We start from the raw sequence: 21969 nt of genomic DNA on the forward strand, positions 1-21969 counted from the left end.
GGGTCAAGCCACAGAAGAATCCAGAGATCCCTGTCACTAGAGCACATTTCTAAGCAGCATTGGCTTGCCAAGAAAAATAGTCTCATTTAACTTTGCCTACTTTCCCCTTATCCTGTGCTAGATGATACTATTAATTTAGTAAACTCCCTGATAAAGAAACATGACTACAGCTACAAAATGCATTGTCTGTGTAAGGCACAAGTTGCAATACAGTTCTTAATAAACTGGCTTTGCTTCATAGCTCAGATCAGCTGTGAGTTTATCATACATACAGAAACCTATCCTGTCTTGGCTAGGGAATAAGCACATCGTATTTATTCATTTCATGAATGCAAAAAAGTTTATTAGCATAAAAAATACATGTCCAGTAATCAACATTAAAACTGTTTCTCAGCATCATGTGTGCTCTCATTACAGATCCAGCATTTGTTTATCAGCTTTAGTTTATGAAGAAACCATAAATTTTATGTAAACACAGTCACAAGATGAAACTTGCAGACAAAGCATCTCAGGTGTCAATTGCACATGTGAAGAGTTAAGTAACAGAACCAGTTACAGTAATATAAAAGTGGTCAGTGAAGCATTATACGTTTGGATAAAACATTCTAGAAGAGGAAAACGTAGTAGAAACTTTTGGAACAAGGGAAGTAAGTAAAAAAAACAAACATTTTTTCAAAGTATAACTGAGGGGATTAATATAATTCTGAAGAATTTCCCTTAATGCTTGTATAATCCAACTAATCTAAAGAGTGTTATACATAATGATGTAATTATCTGGCTCCATGTAAGCTTTGGGTAGTTAAATCTGTTTTAATAGTATTAAAAATTGTGATATACACACACACACACACGCACAACACTGAATGGAAAGAAAAATGAATGTTAAACTCAGGTCTAACATTTCTAGCTGCCTTTTTGATAGAATATTAGATAGAGGTAGACGTCTAATATTAGTGGTCAAGCTATTCTAGCAAGAGCCTTAGGTGTATTGTCAAGTTTTTACTTTTGAAGCCATGTTGAAGTGGCTTCACAAACAGAGGAAAATCTTTCAAAAAGCCAGCCAGAAGACCTGTGGTGCTGATGGGAGTAATTTCAAATGCATCTGCCTACTATGTATTTAATAAAATCCCTTTTTACTTATTAATTAAAAAATGAAGAGTGGAGTATCTGTTCAGACCACTGTAAGGGACACTGCTTAAGCACTACAGCTCATGCATTTGTTTTAGCAGAAAAGTGGAAGTAGAGTTTGTTCATTGCCTATGCTTATTTAACACAAGCTAGATCATGGTTGCTCATCTGCTGAAGACTAGTCTAAATAAGACTGTAGGGTACCACGGCGGCGAATGTCACATGTCCAGCAATGGAAACCACCTCCCAAGGAATTGGCATGGCGAATATTCACTTTAATTGTAGAAATGCCTGTAAGTGAAAAATATCCATTGGAGAACATAAGAAGAAAAGAAAAAAGATTGACATGTTAGGCACTGGTTAGAATTGTAAACAATGCTCAGAGGTTGCACACAGCTGCACGTCTCATATGAAACATTTCATACCATTTGTTAAGAATTCCTCTGTTCAGTACTGACTCAATTCCTAGCCAAAGTACAGAAAGCAAGGAACATAGTCTGTTTATTCCAGCCACACCCTCAGGCATATACAGCGCTGGGAGCTGAGACATTGTGTTATAATGTCCTGGTCAAAAAACAAAAAATCAGCCTTTGTTGTAGGAACGTGAAGAATCAGAAAAGCCAGTATACATTTAGGGCTGTTTTCTACCAGTGTCTCAGCATGAGCAATTGGAGTTTAATAGATACAGAATATGCTCTTTTAAAATAGCGACTTCCTAAAAATCTGATATTCAAAATGTACTCAGAGCTTACAACACATTTCCTTGGTCCACCTCAAGAGAAAGAGGCAGTTAAACTTATTTCCTGGGAACAAGTCGAGCTTCATTTCATCTCTCATGTCTGAGCTATGGTTCTGCACACACAAAACACCAAAGGGCAGACTGGGATCAGAGAACAGAAAACTTCTACAGTGGGCACCAGGGACTCCATTAGCTCATGAGGGTGCAGCACTCTGGAGTACTGGCTGCTCAGAAGAGCCAGTTAGGTTGGGTTTTTTCACTGCACCACTATAAAGTGACTATTCGCGAGTTTGTGAACTGGAAATTATTTGTTCTGAGTCCAGCACCTCAGTCAGTGAAGCTCAAGTCTGAAGGATGTATCCTTGACTGGCATCAAAAGAGCTTTACATTTTCAAAGCGCTATACAGTAACTCCTCACTTAATGTCGTCCCGGTTAATGTTGTTTTGTTGTTACGTCACTGATCTACTAGAGAACACACTCATTATAAGCAAACATCGCGCAACTTTAAACGTTGTTTGACTGTGGGGTCTCTGAACCAGAGTGGGCCAGCAGTCCACCTATCAGCTCCCCTTTACCGTCCCCCAATGCTTCCTGCCCACCAGCAGTCTCACGGATCGGCAACTCCCCCCACTTCCCTTCGCCTCCCGCCTGCAGCAATCAGCTGTTTCCTATTAAGTATCAGGGGGTAGCCATGTTAGTCTGTATCCGCAAAAACAACAAGGTAAGGTGGGTAAAAAACCTTTCCTGATTCTCATACCGAGTCCTGCTCATATGATCTTTGCTAGCATAATTTCATATACTAGCAAAGTGGCCAGCATATTCCTTGGCCCACACCGCTTCCAGCAGCTCCCATTGGCCTGAAGCAGCGAACTGTGGCCACTGGGAGCCGCGATTGGCCAGATCTGCGGACGTGGCAGATACACAAACTGGCCCGGCCTGCCAGGGGTTTTTCCTACACAACCGGCGTCCCAAGTTTGGAAAACACTAGTCTAGACAATACTTAAGTCCTGCCATGAGCGCAGGGGACTGGACTAGATGACCTCTCGAGGTCTCTTCCAGTCCTATGATTCCATGATTACTTGGCCAACCATCTTCTCATAAGCATAGAATATGTCTCCAGTGCCTAGTGCTAAGATTTAAGTTTCTGCATACCCTTTTTCTAACGTGACTGAAGTACTTGGATTCATTGAATCCATCTCTTCTCTGGTAGCAAATTTTCACAGGCTGTTCCCCATCCCCTTCCTAATAGGAAGTATGCAATAAAATTCTTGTAGGTAATCAGTTAGAGTTCTCCTCTCTTCCACATGCCAGAAGTTGGAGGAAGGAACTTTGCCCTGCCAAAGTGTTATTCCCAGAAACTGTCACTCCTGTAAAAACAGCAAGGAGTCCGGGGACTAGCAGATTTATTTGGGCATAAACTTTCGTGGGTAAAAAACCTCACTTCTTCAGATGTGACAGCTAACGGAGCTGAAATACCTTTGTCAATTATTCTCAGCTTGTCTGAAAAGAATTCAAAGTATACAGAACATTTCAAACTAAAACTCTAAAATTTTTAATGGAGTTTGGCTAGAAAGGATACATAAGGCTATCGAAATGCATTAGTGTCAGTTGTGTGCTCATGTTTTTTACAAAAATCTCTTTAACCATATTCATGTAAGTAAGTGGTGTACCATAAGTAATTAAATGACCAGTTCTCACTCGTTAATTCAGCAGTTGAGAGAGTTCTTTTAAAGGTTCAGTGCCTGTTAAGAGTGCAGCCTTCATTCATAGGTACAAACATAACTGACATCTTAAGATGATCCATTTCAACCTTAGTGTATAAACAAAAATCAAGACATACCTAGATTTTCAAACATCTTCTGAATTGGAATCTCATTGGCATCTACCATCACTCGTTTTTCATCCAGCATTAAGACGTTCATGGAGAGCCATTTTGAAGACATCCATAATGGGTGGTCTAAAAGCATTAAAATGGTTCTCTCAATACTGCAGTTATACATTTTGTATCATTTTTGGCTCACACACTGAAAACCAATGTGTCTTTAAAAAGAAGCAGCAGCAGAGTGAACTCAACATACCATCCGGGATAAGTGGCAATGGAGGAGAAATCACTGTCCAGCCTGCTTTCTTGAAGAATTCAATCTGAAAGATATTCAATTTAAACACTCAGTATTTTATCACTGCCTCCCCCAAGCTCTGTGCATTTTGTCCAGGCTTTGTCATAGCACACCCTCCCTCACCCCAGTTAACCAAGCCACAACCCTCTCCACATTCAAGTTCCCTCTATACATCCACTTTTCATGTAATCACAATTACGAATTCTTTCAAAGTTTCATCACTAAAGTACCAGCATTCATTTTTGTGGATTTTGCATACTACAGATACACAGTTTGAGAGAAGAGATTTCATGTAAAAACAATTAGGTCCCACAGATTAAAATGGATTAATGAACAGTGAATAGTATTTCATTGCATATTTTTAGTAGTGTTTCTTTTGTGTGTTACTGCACAAAGGACTAGTTATATCAATGAGACATATTTAAGGACATGGAATTTTGTAGAATATACTGCTATTCTTCCTATGAATCATGCTCCACAGAAAACATGGAGCAGGAATAAATTGGTTCCTGGTGCAGCTTATTTAACACACAGCACCAGTCTATGGGCATCCTAGGGAATAGTTTATTTTTACTACATAATATTTACTCTAACTACACAATGCCTTCCCAAAACAAATGGGACAATCTGGCTAAAGAAAACTCTTGAGATTGACGGATATTTATCAGTCCAGGACACAGAACAGTGCATGCTGGAGGGTGCTTTGACAGGACCTCCATGCTAAAAAGGAGCTCTGCTCCTGTACTACATGGGACTGTGTTATACCATTGATATACTCAGCAGAGTTTTCAGAAACAAAGGACAGACATTCCCAGCAAGTGTACTTACATAAACTGACCAAGTAGCACTGCCTCCTCTTGTCGTCAGCATTATGAGTAAAAAAATCCTGCTCCTTCACCTTCCAATCTTTGGGTGCACATTCATCTCTAGTACACAGGCTTGGCAGTTTAAGCTGCAGGAGACTTTGGGGGGGGAGGGGGCTTCATATATTGGCAACACATCCTTGTTGTTACTGAGTTTACAGAAGCATTCTACATTGTAACTCTTTGGGATAGGGGCAGTCTTATCTTTGTTATGTGCCTATACAGTACCTGGCACAATGGAGTTCTGACTGCAGTCCCCAGGTACTAAGCACATTACAAATATGCATGTTATTAAACTGAAGTGTGGCCTCCTTCCCTCTAGACCTTGCACTGGTTAGAGTATTAACCTCCAATCCCATAACAAAGTATGTGCTGGGTTTCTACATTTGTCCTGGCTCTTTCCCTTCCAAGTATTTCTCAGAGTTATTTCACAGCTGAATGGGGAAGAGGTTTCTGAGCTGTCTTCCTACTGGTACAGCTTCAGTAACAGTTGACAGACAAGAGGGCTTTTAGAATAAATACAAAGAAAAACTACTCAGCTGAAGAGCTAAGGGGTCCTTAGTCTCGCTCTCTCTGGACCCAGAAGATGACACAAGTAACATGCAAATACTACAGAAGTAGAATAGGTATTTTATATATTTGCCTTGAGATTCCATGCTGCCTGAGATGCAAGGGGCCACTTTCATATATTTACAGTCTGCCCACATAATAAAAGGATGATGTTACATGTATCCCACATGTCCTTTCTAACGGGGGAAGGAGGAGCGGTGCAGGTAGTGAAGAGCTGAACCGGATCATTTTTGTTGTGCTCAGAGGTGGAGTTCCAATGGCAGAGCCAATCAGAATTCAGATTTAAAGACAAACTTCACAGCCACCCAATCACTATGTAAATCCCTGCTCTCAGATTGACTGAGGGCCTCGAGCAGCTAGAGCACAAGAATTTACATGACTGAAGAAGAACCACACAGTTATGAATCAGCAATTGCACAGCAGCCATTTACTCCAGGCAAGCTGACTGCAATCTAGTTTTGTTTCTTTTCCTCCCCCACACTGTTACTGTCTTACCTGGTGGCACGGACGATCTGGGTTGGACAGCACAAGACCAGGCCCAATGATGTTAAGCGTGGCATCAATGTGCATAGGATTAGGATCTTTAAAGGACAAAGTATGAACTCTATATTCTGGTGCAAGATGTCTCCGCATCCACTCAATGCCTGAATTGTTAGTAACCTGGAAATGTGACCGATTGTAGATTTAGCTTTATAAGGTACAACATACTGAACACTTGGTCTTGCTTAATTAAAAAATGCTAATTATTTAATATAGTTATAAAAACAGTTTGTGCGCTCACTAACAACCTATCGTGTCAGCTACGCTGTGTTCTCATCTTGCATGTCAGACATCAGGTTTATGTAGGATAACTTTCACTGTCAACTATACTGATTTACATTTAGAGCAATTCAGTAACTAAAATATCGAGAAATTATAGGAAGCAGACTGTCTACCTGGCTTCTCTGCACAAAAATATCTCTTCCAGCTCTAATGAAGTCAGCAGCATCAAAGCATGGCTCAAATTCAGTTGTCACAAATTTTCCCTGAGCAGCCAGTTTATGTCGGTCTTGTACGGAGTGGATGGGGTAATCCTGGTTGCAAGAGAGAAAACAAAGCATACTTAACAAATTTAGCCTGGTTGAATTACTAGTGGGAAAGCTTTGATGCTATAAGTATGTTAGAGTTCAGAAAATAGCTGCGTTTATATTGATATCTGGCATGTTCCTTGAAGTTAATGTGGTTTTCTTGTTTTTGGCATGAAAACAAAGTAAGCAGGAGTGAAGCTCATTGGCATACAGGTTTAAGTAGCTGGGGTAATCAGCAGCCTATCAAGTGCATTCAGGAACAGGTGGTGCTTTAAATCAAGAAATGCAGTCAGTTGTTGTGTATAAGAAATGGACTGCCCTTGACGGTGGTTCTCTCTGGACTGACATTACCCAATTTTGGCATAGGATGTGGCTCAGTTAACAAAAAGCTCTTGTGTAACTGCCAGCCTAACAAATTGTTGCACACACTGTGCGAGTAAATACCTTGCAGGCTTAAAAGTCTAATGAAGCTGCACTTTGTGCTTTTGTCACATTTTAGAATGGAGATGCCACAACCCCCCAGCCCCAAACACACAGTACTTTAACCTAGAAGGTCAGACCTTCCAAAATTTTTATAACACTTATAGCATCAAAGAGATATGGTACAATTTAAAACAAATGATGTGAAACTACCCAGAGTGGGAGTCAAAGGGCCAATGCCTTTGCTGAAAAACAGAATATACCGCAAGAAACAAAAGAAGTGGAATAAATATGCCTTGAAATATGCTGTAAGGGCTGTCTAACCCTGCTCTGGCAGGCCACCAGCACTAAGAAAGCTCCACCCCACAACCAGACCTACTACAATGAGGCATAAGGTAAAAGATTTCTCTTCTGTAGTCAGCTCCAGAATATTCAGGGCTTTAAATAACTACCAACACTGTGAGAGCCAGTATGTAAAACTGACTAGAAATTGGCCTTGGTGGGGTTTAAGTAGAAAGAGTCATTGCAGCACTTTGAAGGAAAGCAGCTGCACTCTACATTAGCTGGTGCCTCTGCTTTTTAATTTTTAAAGCAATTTATAAATCTTCACAACATCTCTGCAAGGTAGGGGTTATGTTGTCCTCTTTTTACAGATGAGCAAATCTCATAACCATTTGGCCTCTATCCCTCAACACTACAGGAAGAAAGTCACAATTGGAAGATGAGGCCACTCAAAATACCTCAAGCTCATTTAAAAAAATAAAAAGACAGCTGTAGCAACATGCCTTCAATGGTCTTTTCTTACTAATGATTTAGAGAGTTATAGCCATTAACCAAATCTGCTAATACGGACACTTTCCACTGACTACTGCAGTTACAATACAGCAGAAAAGGAGGGCTTAATTACATCCTAAATTAAGACAGAATCCCTTGAGTGTGAGATTTAAGTCATTATACAAAACTCAAAAAGCAAATTATTTCAAAAGTACCAACCAATTTCTTCAGCAAAGACTATTTCAATAAGCTTTTTAATTTTGAACATCTTTCACCTTAATGAACAGAGAAGGGGCCAAAGAGTATTTTCTCTTATTGAAGACAATGGATTATTTTAGCTGTTAAGTGGTAAGGGCAAGGCCTGGTTCTTTACTTATATCATGCCCTATTGTTGTGATTTCAATCAGGTCTGCTGATTTTAGAAATCTAGATTACTTTTCACCACTTACGCTGTTTTTTACATTTCTCTCCCTTTGGATAATAAAAATACACTGGTTCATTTATTTAGCTATAATCACTATCAGTTTCACCTCTAGTTCTCACTTAGGGCAGCTCTTGCTACGGAGTTTGGGCTAGGAACACTGCATGAGAACGTTTAAGCCCCATTTCAGCCCCACCAAACCTCCGCGCACCCCTCCCCCCCAACCAACACTGATTTCTTTTTATTTCAACATTAAAAGAAATGTGTTAATAGTTTTGTAAAGTTTCCCAAACCTAAACTGGAGGCTGAAACTAGCCCATAGAAAATTCTGTGAAAACATCCCCTGATGTTCTGAAGACAAGGTGAGAGTGATACCTGGTAATAGAGTTCATCAGCCATTGTGGGTTTGGGTGCAGTCGTCCACTTGGCACCCCGGTGGAAGTAGTCTTTGATGACTGGCCTGTATGCTCTGTATTCAAAGAATCGAGCACGCCAAGCCATTGGTGCTTCAATAATTTCATTTCCAACTACCAACAAGATGTCTCTTGGCATGGCAGCATACATACCTACAAGAAAAGAAAAAACACATTAGAACTGATTAGGCTGTTTGGACAGTTATTCCAACCTAGGGATGCATGACTACAATTAAGACAATCACTACACTCTTGAATGAACTCACACAGGAAAATGATAAAAGACTGTGGATGAACACTTTTCACAAAGTGACCACTCTCTGTCTGACCTATTAGTCCTCATACTCAAAGGAAACTGGCACAACACTTTCAAAAGACAAGCCTGGAGCTTAAATTCATAAAACAGATTTATGGTTTATTACAACAATCTGCAACCCACCAACCCTCTCTTTTTGTCATATGACTGCAAAGGTGTTAATGGGCCACTCTACCTTTAATGATCCCTTAGAATACGTGCTAAATACTTACGCTAAACAATCCTTTCCCAGACCTGAAGCAGAGCTCTGTGTGGCTTGAAAGCATGTCTCTCCTCAACAGAAGTTGGTTGGATAAAAGATATTACTTTATTGCTCTGGGAATGACACAACTACACTGCATGCTACAAGCAAGAATGTCTATCATTTGAAAAATGACAAGATCGTTTTAAAATTTTTTTAAACACTTTTTAAAAAATTGACTGTTACCACACCTAAAATTACTAGAATTGAAAGATTAGAGTAACATTTCTCTAATCTTTCAGTGTGTTCACTTTCTCCATTGGATGACACTGTGGGCCGTCATTTTTTACTGTTGCCCTTATCTGTGTGGGCTTTCAAACAGCCACAAAGAATTTTTTTTAAAAACTGTAAAAATTGAAAGGGCAACTCCTGATTATTTTTCCCCGGGGATCTCTCAAAAGCCTGCTAGCCCATCCCACAGTAAAATGGAAAGGATCTACCTCCTTGGACTAGGTACCCAACAGATACATTGTAAGTACCTCAGCTAGGGAATGCTATTTACCTGTAGACTCAAAGTCAGGTGTTTTATATTTGACTGACCAGTCAATTGGCTCAGGCCTCTTGACAATTACTCCCTCCATTTTCAGAATATTGCACATTTCCTCAATTTCAGCAATAGCCTTTTTTAAGTGATCTCTGGGGAAGCTCTGTCCTCCAAACTTCTGATAGAATTCCCAGTTCTTTTCATATGTGTTGGCCTGAAAATAAAAGATGACAGAAGTGGCCATAATAACGCCGTGATATTTGGTTATACTTTATACCAGGGGTGGACAAAGTTTTTTGGCCTGTTGCAAAACTGTATGAAGGCTGGGTAGGAAAGGCTGTGCCCCCCCCCCCCCAACAGCCTGGTCTCCGCCTCCTATCCGACCCCTCCCACTTCCTGCCCCCCAACTGCCCCCCTCAGAACCCCCGACCCATCCAATGCCCCCCTCAGCTCGTCCCCTAATCACCCCCTCCAGGGACCCCCCGCCTCTAACTGCCCCCGAGACCCCACCCCTTATCCAACCCCTCCTGCTCCCAGTCCCCTGACTGTCCCTGGGGACCCCCTGCCCCTTATCCAACCCCCTGGCTCCTTTACCATGCCACTCAGAGCAGCATGTCTGGCAGCCGCGTTGCCCAGCCAGAGCCAGACACGCTGCTTCGCAGGAGCGCGCATGGCTGCAGGGGAGGGGCGCAGTGGGAGAGGCACCAGGGACTAGCCTCCCTGGCCAGGAGCTCAAGGGCCAGGCAGGAAAGTCCTGTAGGCTGGATGTGGCCCGCGGGCCATAGTTTGCCCACCTCTGCTTTATACAGTGCAGTTCATGGTGGTATTTACACATTACTGTTCTTGTGAAAGGTTTCTCAACCTTGTTCCTCTATCGACTCCACATTTGCCAACTTGTATCCCTCATCTGTGCCTCAAAATGCTTTGCAGCTATTTCTGCAATACGCCAGAGGAGGCATAGAAATAATTGTCAATGGTTTACAGGACCCTCAAGCTTCTAGGGACTCGAGACAAGGGAGTAGGAGAAGGCTCATGACTGCAGATAATGCCACTAGGGCAAGCGTTGGCAGCGCTTAACATGTGTAATATTTTAAATACTATTTGCGTGTACAACTGACGTGGTTTGTGCATCTATGTTCTATGGCCTGCCATTTGCACGTCACTTCTTGAAAAGCATATGTGCTTCAGTGAAGACCACTTTTTGGCAATCTGCCTCTGAATGGTCCGAGAGGTGCACGGCTCAGCCAACAGTTACATCTGTGTCTGGAGTTAAATTTCAGTAGTACATATTGAGAAGGTTCAGACATCCAGAAGATAAATAGCTCCAACACTAGTTACAGTCTGCATGTACCAGCTGCTGCCAAGATTGAGAGATCTACAAATAGCAGAAAGAGACTTGAGAATAAGAGCGGCCTGGAATGTGACAAGAGTACAAATTTCTTCACAACCTGCAAGTTCAGCGTTTATCTTTCAGAGAGAATTTTCAAGCTATTCATCTGTTCATCTTACAGCTCTTTATACAGATGTGTCCACTCCATATGACCTTATTACTTGTCACCATAAAAGGAGACCAGTAACCTAAGTAGAGAAATACTTCCCTCTACTCAGAAAACGTTCCCCTTAGAGTGACCTCCAGAGCCAGTGCTATGCATAAGCAGACTAAGCAATTACTTCAGGCCGAGGCAGCTCAAGGGACTCACTACTTGCTTTTTATTATAAGAACTTGACCCTTGGGGGGGGGCGGAAATATTCCTGCTTAGAGCCCCCAGTGGGCTAGCACCGCACTGGCCGACCTCACTGGTTGTCCTGACTAAAGCCCGATACCAAAGAATAAATAACTCCATCTGTGTGTTATGGCAATCTGAGTTCAGTCATGACACTTTCATCCACACCATCTGTTACCATTTTTCATTTTACAAACACATCTCTCAACCACGTCTGAAATTGAAGATTCTCTCAGAGGAGGAGCATTAACACAGCACCAAAACTGAGAGTTTTGAAAAAATATTCACTCCACTGAAAGAAAGAACATAGTACCAGGGTTCACTTTTCTTTCACATATGCAAACACTTGTGTCTGCTACAGACACGGGCCCTCTGTACATGTGCAAAAAACAAAGAACTGGTTTGAAAAGCTGCAGTGGCAGTTGTGTCTGAACAAAGATTTGAACCCTATGTGAGTGCAAAATGAAGTGACTAAGAACAGACATCTTTCTAAAATGCTTTTTTATTATTACTGAACATTTATTCTCCAGCATTGCCCAAATGCCCATGCCAAGACAGGGGCCTCATTATGCTAGACACTGTGCAAAACACACAAGACATGCAACTTCACCCTGAAGAGTTTACAGTTTAAGGCAGCCCAACATACAAACAGTCATAGAGGGGAAATGCCAGTGGTACAGGTTTTGTTACTTGTTCAACTGACTTACTGTGCTCCCCTGTACCCTGTTCACCCCACAGAAATTTTTACTTTAAATTTTCTTTTATTCCATTCAGCCACTCCATCTCATAGTCTCTCACTTCAATACTGTCATAGACTAGTTCTGTTGATGTTGGGGATTCCGAAAGCATCCTGAGGGCTGATAGTTGGCTCCTCCAGTGGGGCAGGAGGGGATTTATGCCCATACTTTGGGGAAAGAGGGGGAAGAAGCAGAAGGTTAATTAACTTCCACTTGTCAGACCCAGATTAAGGCAGACACTATAGCCATGTGCCTGGAGCCTGAGCCTGTGATGATTTTGAAGTCTCAGCTTTAATTTTAGAAAGATTATGTTTCATGACGGTGAAGAAAAGCTAGAAAACATGACCAGAGGATCACTGGTGCAGTGGTGTCTGCCTCAGTCTGCAGACAGCCTGAAACAACAGCAATGAGGGGTGTGAACTGCCCTATTGCTCTAACAAGGCTATTAACTCTGAAACCCACTGCTTGGAGAGGACTCTGCCTATGCAGTAAGGGACTGTATGTGTGGGGCCCTCACAGCTGCCAATCTGTTGTGGCTCTTCTGGAGTGGTGTCAGGAGAGGTCACGCAGAGAGGAGTAGGTGGGAGCTGAGACCTCCCTCCTTTGCAAGAGGCTCCAGCTCCCCTGCACACAGGGAACAATGTTCATGGGATACAGGAGCCCCAATCTACCTGAACAGGAGTGACAGTGAGCCCTCCTCAACAGTCCCCACTACTGCCTCCCCAAAGAAGCAGCAAGGCCACAGTGGGTGATGTACAGCCTTGAGATGGGCTGTGACCACACTGCAGGGAATAGGCAATGGTGCCCATTGGAGGCTTGCCAGACTGACTTTAGCCAAGAACGCTCTGCCTGCCTACCTACTCCTGCAATGGACCTATGGCAGTGAAGGAAAAATCCAGCCACTCACAAGGAAGTTTTAAAATTGTATGTGTCCAAACATACCACTCAGTTCCCGGGTAGGGAAGGGACAGAGGCCTCTGCAGGGCCACTCTGCCCACTATTTCAAGCAGCTCCTCTTGCTTCCTTTTGTGAGCAAAGCTATTTTCTTTTCCAAGCAAGGTCTGGGTAATCTGATCACCTCTCAGACTTTACCAGCTGTTCAGAAGACACGTGTTGATCATGTGAAGTGCTCAGCATTCCAATGGAATCCAGTTCAGTTAACAAGACAAGTTTGTCATACAGGATACATGCAAGTTATTTCCAGGGCCACCAAGAATATATCTGGGCACAATAAAGGCGAGCCCTTTGCCCCTTTTCCCCTGCTATACATTCAGTCTCACTCTGTTTCCTTCTCTCTCCTTCCCTTGCCAAGAAATAACAGAACAGATCTATGATCCTTCCCTTGCCAAGAAATAACAGAACAGATCTATGATCGTGGATCACCACACTGATAGCATAATCTGGTTGCAAAACTGGCTTAACCAGCCTAGGAAAGATCACCCTAGTGTAAAGATGATCCCACACACACCATTCCCGCTCTCAGCATAGCTGGGGGAAAGGGTGCATGGCAGGGATGTCCCTATACCACAGGGACTTTGGGCTGAGATTTCAGTCTCCAATGAAAACTTAGAGCAGTCTGAGGGCTGCTCTGATTGCACAGGGAGAACAGCCAGCAGGGCAGCACCAGAATCAGAGACAAGCGAAGAGCTTTAGACAGTCTTTGCACACCACCCCAACTTGTGCTCTGTGTGTTCTGTTGCACCTGAGAAATTGACCAAGAGTTTTTAGAATGTTTAGGTGCACTTTGCACACTTCTGCATAGTCCTCTGCCTTCTCCCAAAGCTGGCCACAACACTGAGTCCTCTGATACCATCAGGAAGTACCCGTTCTAGGGATGTGTGATCAGGGCAGCTGTCGTGGGCGCCAACTTTCAGAGGATGCCATCACACACCACTGTGCTTCTTCTCCCTCTGCTCTGATTGGCCAGCCATTTTTTCCCTCAGCTTTGATTGGCCAGCTTCCCCTCTTCCTTCCCCAGCCTCCTTCCTTCTTCCTCCTCCACTGATTGGCCAGCTGAGTGTGGGTTTTGGGAGGCAGAGTGGGTTGGCTAACCCACTAGGTAGCGGGGGCCCACAAACAAGGAAAATGGTCTCAAGTTGCAGTGGGGGAGGTTTAGTTGGATATTAGGAAAAACTTTTTCACTAGGAGGGTGGTGAAGCACTGGAATGGGTTACCTAGGGAGGTGGTGGAATCTCCTTCCACAGAGGCTTGACAAAGCTCTGGCTGGGATGATTTAGTTGGGAATTGGTCCTGCTCTGAGCAGGGGGTTGGACTAGATGCCCTCCTGAAGTCCCTTCCAACCCTGATATTCTATGATTCTAAACACATTTTCACAGGCAGGACAATCTCAATAACCATATCAGAGGAACTTGAATAGCTTCTGCCTCCTGAGCTCCTCTGCATCTTCCCTCTTTCACACTCACCCTGGTACTGACAAAGAGTTCACTATTGGACAGAACACATCCCATGAAGTTTTGAATCTTATCCTTCCTGGGAGACTGCGGCCATCTTAAGCACACAGGACTCAGGATTCTGCCTTCAATCAGCAGCCTTGCCTGTTTAAATTTCCCTTCCCTGCTACCAAGTTTGAAATGCGAGAGTAATACTTATGCTAACCATATTGCAAGACAGGTGACAGACATGCAGATGAAGCAGCCATACCTTATTTGTTCTGGCTACCTACATATAAACTAGGATACTCCAGTAGAGCCTGAAAGAGTCACTGCTATAATGTTAAAAAAGTTCCTTATTGTAGCTTACCAAAACTCTATTAAACTGCCCTATATTTTCTTCACACAGTCAGAACCTGTTTAAAGAGAAGCTCTAGCCTTTCTAAGCATCTTGCTCCTACCAGATTTAGTGCTGTCAGAGCCAACATTTGACATCACTTCCTGTGTAGTGAACTGTGGTTTCTAAATGTGGTATTGTGAGTTCACTAATGACTCCAGCTGGGTACATTTATATTTACTTACTTAGCTGAGGAGCAATAAACGGGGAAGTACATTACTGGTGAAAGTCTATTTTAAATATCCATATTGAGTAAAAAAAGGAATATAATTTACTATGTATACATCAAATATGTAACTAGATATGAAAGGTAATGTTCTCCAGTTATATGTTCAATTAGTAAAAAGACTGTTGAGAGAGAGGCATTCCATAAAGAGGAAAGAAATTCATGTCAAAATAATGCAGAAGCTTATTAATGCAATATTTTACAATTAGCACAAAGTGAAATCTTTCTTCTCCACTTAATAAAAATATCAGAGAGCTCTAACAAGGCCTCTTTACTAAGAATTCATTATTTCCACAAAACATTTACTAGCATATGCTGAAGTACAAAATACTTGTATAGTTCAAATATTAGTTTAAAACTGAATTACCACCCATCACCACATTCAGGATGTGAGGGTTGTTGTTTTTTTAAGTTCACAAAGGATCTCCCTGTCATTAGTGTGAACTAGCAAATCTGTCGTATTACACTTCTAACCCTGTCCCAAATGTGGCACTGATGCTTATGGAGATCCTTCCACATGCTTTATACCACCCAGATGTTCATTCAGTGCCAATGCTAATTATATTCATCTCAGATATGTAGTGGTACCATGCTTCTATTCATTCTTTCCTCCTTCTTATGCCATGCACATCATTTACAGATTACAGCCAAAAGCCTGGGGTGTGAGTGCCAAAAGCAAGCCTCACAAATTGCAATAGGATACAGTGACTGCAGCCATGGTTTACTGCACAACTATTTCAAATAAGGAGTTTGCATGAATATTTGAGACACAATATATCATTAGCTGAACTGCAGTGAGGAAAGAGAAACTATAGAAGCAAAATACATGTGCGTAAATGTGTCTTACTTGGAGTTCTGTATTCGATCACTACACGTGTTCCAGATATTCTTTTAGTTTTTCCAAGTGGCTTATAAGCCCCACTGTCTTCCCTTTGCAGAGTAGTCTTATTACACTATACTGTAAATTTATTGAAGGTTGCAGTGTTATGAAAGTTGCCTATGTTCTATGAGGACTTGTTTAAATACACAGTCTGAAAAGCCTCATAGTTCTATCAGGCCAATGAATGCTTCCAACAATATGCAGTAGGTATGTCTACACTTCCTCCAGAGAATTTAGTACTTTAACCAAAAACGTGAAATTTTTTGAGTTAAGGGTGCAATTCTATACTTGACATACCTCACTGTGCTATAGATATTGCAGCTGACACAGGGAGCAAACTGTTAACTAAAACTAAATGCTCAAGCAGACACTAGAACTGGGTTAAATAGTAACAATAGCATGTATTTTAATATTAACCAGCCTTAGAAAGACAGTCGTTTTAATGACGTTAAGGGGATTTGTCAAGTGATGAGAGGATAGAATTTTGCCCATAATATCGGAAGTCAGCAACAAAACTTCTTGCCCTTTTTCTTTTACATTATAAATAGCACATTTGGATTTCCTTCTTTTCCTGGAAGACTGATAATCTTTTGGAGGGCCAGAAATGGGATATTGAAGCTGAAGAGCTGGAAGCTGCTGCTCTCCATGGATGAAATCCAAGCCCCACTCAAGCCAATGGCAACATTTCCATTAACCAAATCAGTGGTGCCAGGGTTTTATCCCAAGTGTCTACATGATAGGAGACAGGGGCAGTGAATGAATCTTTTGTTTGGAGGTGGGGGAGGAGCATTCTTTTCAGTTCTACTGAAACCTGAAGATCTAATCTCAACTCCATTTCTGAAAGATTAAAAACCTTTTCATTCCACTTTTAGAATAAGTAAGTGAGCAGAAATCCTGTAAGAAATTTGGCATCTGCAGTAGTTTAATTCCTCTTTTAAAAACATTTCAGTTCATTTGTAATTAATGGAAGATTTTAAACATGTATACCAAAAAATAAGTTGAAATAAAGCACCTGAAAACAGAACTAAATTTGAGAGCCAGAGGTTGGATCAGGTTCATTCTGAATCCTTAACTCAAAATACACTTGGGAAACAGATGTTTCCATACATTGTTGGATCTACTGTCTGGAATTTCCAGTGATGAGCTTTCTATTCAAATAAAACAATCCTCCTAACTTGCAGCTAGAACTTTATACTCTGTCTCAAAGCCCAGAGTGTCAGTGGCCAGATTGGCTATGACTATAAGCCATGCACTCAGCCAGCAGGAGCAGAAGACAGATGCACCTGCCCAAAAGAATCTTCTTCCTCTATGCTTTCATCTGGCCTAATTTATACTGCAGAAACTGCCTTACTAATTTTACTAGTGAGTATGTCAGAACAGAAGTAGGATCAAAACCCGAACCTATACAGCCACAATCCTGAAAACTACTGAACTTTTATGCATGCAATTCTGGATGCTGCCTGAATCCTTATCACATGGCTGTTTTGAAGACAGTACATATAACTCCAGTATGATGCCCTGACTAGTCCAGCATCAGGAAGTAAATGAGAACCTAATTACACTGGGTTATGGTAACAAGCAAGTGGCAATACAGGTGTTTATTCTTAGCACATGCCTTTGGCCAAAGAGCAAATGAGGGTCATCGGTAGAAAAGAAAAAGGTAGCTTTCGAACTTTCTACAACCTTAGTTCATTTCCAGACTCTGCACAAGAGACTTGAATAATGCGCATAATAATCAAGCTAATAACTGTCACAATTTTTATCAACTCTAGAATTTGAGTTAAAAAGTGTAGTTGTTCTAGTAGCAACACTTTGATTAAACATTGATATTACGGAATTTTGATCTCTGCTTTTAAAATTTATTTTTGTAAATTCTGTATGTACTCATGTACCTGCAAACTAAAAGAAATTTTATACGTAAAAAGGCATTTTGTTTTTTTTTCCCCCCAATATAAGAATTTTACCTTAACCTCCACAGAAAAAGGAGGGACACAGGCATTTTCAGCTCTCCCCACAATTACTTCCTCCAGGGGGTCCCATTCATTGTATGAGCAGACAGGGCAGTCCTCTGGAACAGGGGCAGTGACCTTATTATCATCAACAGCACAGGAATTCTGGGAGGCAGCAGCTGCCTGGGTGCTCTGGAAAGTTCGCTGCACCCATCCTGTAAAGGATCTTCCAAGCTTAAAGGGGGAGGGGAAAAAAATCAGCTCTAACACACAACTCTATCACAAAAAGAAGAGGAGAATTAAGTACCCAGTGTATTTTACAAAATATTTTCAGTGTACCATGCTTTACCCAAAAGGCATTTTAATTACAGCTACTCCACTGTAATCTTAAAGGACATTTCACCTTTAAAGAAAAATACACCTATGTTAGACAATGGTTAACTGTTTAATGGTCAAGCTTCAACAGTTACTGCTAATTTGGTTCATAAAGGCAGGAATAGGACCGATGAATGGGGCAAAGTTACCTTTGCAACAGCTGCTATAGTGCCTATTTCACTAATTCAGATTGTGTGTGCACTGCAGAACTGGGGATGACTGGGAATGTAAACTACTGGGATTTGGGCACAATATAAATACGGCTTTTCAAAGCTGCAAGTGAAATTGTAGCAAAGTAAGCCTATTTCATTAATTGTGTTAGTACCACATCAAAACGTGTACTATTGTAGCTAGAAAACAGAAAACAAAAATTTATAACCTGAAAAACTAGCTCCCCACCCTCCAAAGATTTACATAGAAACCTCAGTCACATTCTCCTGGACCCTGCATACTAAAATGCAGCTAGCACTAATACCTGGCTCTCCTAGATTCCACTGCCTCCCCCCTACACTCACAGTGCTGCTCTAAGCAATCCCCTAGCCACCAAAACCCCATTAGTTATACTAGTCCCCTGAATGGATTCCCAGAGCCCCAGCTGTTCACTTACCAGCTGCTGGGAAACACTAGCCAGCCCGTCAGACTATTCCTGTCACAGCAAACATACCAAGTGTGGCAGAGCCTGCGGGAGGCTGCTAACGTTCACACATACCCCATTACAGGGTTGGGGGTCTGGGCGGCTGCTGGATCCGCACAGCCCCTCCCCCCTCCCAGCCCAAGGCACCTTGCAGGGTGGGAATTGGGCTCCCAGCTCCACTGGGCGACAGGGTCATTGCCTTGCTACGGGTTAAGCCAGGCTGCTCCAGACCAGGTTAGCTCAGCGTAAGGCTCTGGTCCAGGGGGTCTTCTCTCCCTAACCCGAGTAGCTTGGCCCTCGCAGGCAGCGAACGGAAAGAGGGCTCTCTGCTCAAGGACCAGGAGACCCAGTGATAACCAGGGGGCTCTGCCTGGCTTCCTCCCAGCCAGAGGGATGTGGCTGGTCTAAGAACCATGAACTGACTGGGTTCAAGGGGAGCGCTCACTGCTCCTACTACGTGTACCACACTAACACCCCCAACAGCCCACCCGGTGCCCAGAGCCCCCTTCTGCAGCCCCAATAGCCCCAGTATGGCTCTGTCACGCCTAGTGCATCCTTCTGCACCTCCACCAGAGTCCCCAAAGTTCCCCCTTCTGCACCACCAATAACCCTCAGAGTGCCCCAGTAACCCCCAGTGCCCCCTTCTGCACCCCAATAACCCCAGAGCACCCCCAGTTTCCCCTTCTGAACCCCAATAACCACCTGAGCACCCCCAGAGCATCCCCAGTGCCCCCTTCTGCACCCCAATAACTCCCAGAATGTCCCAGTAATCAGAGTGCCCCCTTCTGCACCCCAATAACCCCAGAACACCCCAGTGCCCCCTTCTGCACCCCAATAACCCTCAGAGCTCCCCCAGTAACCTCTAGAGACCCCTTCTGCACCCCACCACAGCCCCCAAAGTGCCCCTTCTGCACGCCAATAACCACCTGAGCACCCCGGTAACCCCCAGTGCCCTCTTCACCTCAATAACCCCCAGAGCACCCCAAGTAAACCCTAGTGCCCCCTTCTACATCCCCAATAACCTCCATCTATCTCTAGGGCAGTGCCCCCATAGCACCCAGTCTGCACACACAGCCCACCCAGGGAGCCGCCTCTGCATCCCCCGCTCACACCCTGCACCGCAGCAGGGGCGGGCTCGGTACCCACCTGGGACCCGATGTAATGCGCCGCCTCGGCCCCCCTGCTCCCTCCGCGCAGGCACCGCACTCGCAGCATCGCTCCGGAGCTGGCAGCAGCAACTAGCCCAGCCCTTGCGCAGCACCCGGCGAGGGACCGAGCCGCTCCCCGCGGCCTTTATATCGGCTCCCCCAGCCCCCCGCCTCCCGCTCCCTCCCTATTGGCTGCCGCAGGGCCGGCGGGCAAAGCGGCTACCGGCTCCTTTCTTTGTGCAGCCGGGCTGCAGAGGGGGAGCAAAATTAGCCGGGAAGAGGAGGGTGCAGAAGAGGCCGTTCCAACCTTCCCTGCCAGTCCCAGTGCACATCTCTTTAGCCCAAGCAGAAACAACACCCTCTCCCTAGTCCCTAGGGTTTCGGGTGCTTGGTGCTGTCCCAAGATGGAAGGCAGCCTCTGTGATCAATGTTATTCAATCCCTCTTGTTGCTCTGGATGGTATCTTCCCCACAGCTTGACTGACAATACATAGCTTTGTTTCACTTCAACTAGTATGTCCTGGCCAAATATTTTGATGGAGGGAGGAGTTCGGGAAGAGGAGGAACCTCTGGTCTGTTGCAACGCTGCTCTTTGCAATTTCATACACTTTCCATAAGTTTCTCATTCTAGTCTCTACCTGATCATCTAATACCAGTGCTCTTAATTAGAGCTGTCATGGATAATAGAAGATTCTGAGATTTCAAATATATTTGTTTTTGTTCTGATTAGGAGCAACCCCCCGAAAGTCTGAAATGCTCGGCAAAAGAAAATTCGGGGTGGGGGGAACTATTTTGGATTGAGCTAAAGTTTTCATTTTGACAACACTGAAACATCGTTTTGATTTCTACTTTACATCATACTATAAACAATACAAAAGTAAATGATTTCGAAACAAAGTTTCAAAGGGAAAAATGGAAATGTTTCATTCCAAGAGTGTCAGGAAGTTTTGACACCATTAGAACTTTCTCTGATGGAAACAAAGTTTTGGAAAAATCAACACAATTTCACAAAGCTTTTTGATTTCAACAGAACTGCATTCTCTAACAGAGAACCATTCCCTCAAAGTTTTCCCCTCCAGCTTTCCTTTTAGCCTAGTCACCTGACCTGATGACATTCTTTTGTAGTTCCTCACTCTTCAACTTTACACAAGACAAGTTAAATTTTAAATTAATGTGTTTTTGCCTTCCAGAAGATCAGATGTGGTAAAAATGGTTTTTCCCCATGTTATTTTGTAAAATTAGTATGAATCTCCATCCTTCCCTCAATCTTAATCCCTTGACAGTGCCTCTTATTTACCTGGGCATAACCTAATACATGTTCCCTCCACTCTATGCCCTCATGTCTCTCCTAAGCCTCATCCACACTATAAAATGTTGCCTTGCTGGGACATGGTTATGAAGAAATGAGTTTGCTGATGTGATACTCATAATATTTAGTCTTGCCTTGAATCCAGGGGACTGGACTAGATAACCTCTCTAGGTCGCTTCCAGTCCTACGATTCTATGATACTGAACATGACCTAGGCCCCAATTCAGCAGAGCACTTAACCAGATGAGTAGTCCCTTGAAGTCAATGGCCATGTCAACACTAGGAAAAAGGTTAACTAATGTATATTAAAAATACATCCCATATGTTAAAATCCTAGCATAGACAAGTCAGTTGTAATTTTAAGATGTGCTAGCTAATCTAGGTAACATGATTTACCTCCACCAGATACTGTGTTAAAGCTATAATTTGCCTTGTCAGCACTAGGACTTCAACACCACACCTTTTTCCTAGTGAAGGAAGGGCCAATGGGATTGCTCTCTTCACATATTTTAAGTACTGTGCTAAACTGAGGCCTTAGCAATCACTATAGACTAGAGCAAACGACATTCAGCTTTGCAACAGCTAAATAAGATCCAATATTACTTGGACCAAGGTTTAGTCATTTTTAGCTGTCATGAGCTGACCTT

General features: G+C 43.0%; 1 protein-coding gene across 1 annotated transcript; it reads right to left on the reverse strand.

The window, feature by feature from the left end:
- Nucleotides 1-327: 327 nt before the first annotated feature.
- Nucleotides 328-20150, reverse strand: GATM (glycine amidinotransferase). The gene is made up of 9 exons (XM_030578783.1): nt 20013-20150; nt 17873-18091; nt 9573-9768; nt 8476-8666; nt 6354-6491; nt 5914-6078; nt 3947-4010; nt 3709-3825; nt 328-1419 (listed from the first exon to the last, which is right to left on the reverse strand). The coding sequence occupies exons 1-9, from the start codon at nt 20079-20081 to the stop codon at nt 1307-1309; spliced, it is 1272 nt and encodes a 423-aa protein (XP_030434643.1). The 5' UTR covers nt 20082-20150; the 3' UTR covers nt 328-1306.
- Nucleotides 20151-21969: the final 1819 nt, after the last annotated feature.

The sequence above is a fragment of the Gopherus evgoodei genome, chromosome 10 (genome assembly GCF_007399415.2).
Source record: "Gopherus evgoodei ecotype Sinaloan lineage chromosome 10, rGopEvg1_v1.p, whole genome shotgun sequence".
In the NCBI taxonomy this organism is placed as follows: Eukaryota; Metazoa; Chordata; order Testudines; family Testudinidae; genus Gopherus; species Gopherus evgoodei.

Excerpts from the sequence above, each read along its gene's own strand:
- GATM (XM_030578783.1), bottom strand. The coding sequence starts at position 20,081 with ATGCTGCGAGTGCGGTGCCTGCGCGGAGGGAGCAGGGGGGCCGAGGCG. Across the intron at positions 6,079-6,353 it reads TTTTTGTGCAGAGAAGCCAG|GTTACTAACAATTCAGGCAT; the intron begins GTAGACAGTCTG and ends TCACATTTCCAG. Across the intron at positions 3,826-3,946 it reads ATTGCCACTTATCCCGGATG|ACCACCCATTATGGATGTCT; the intron begins GTATGTTGAGTT and ends TAATGCTTTTAG.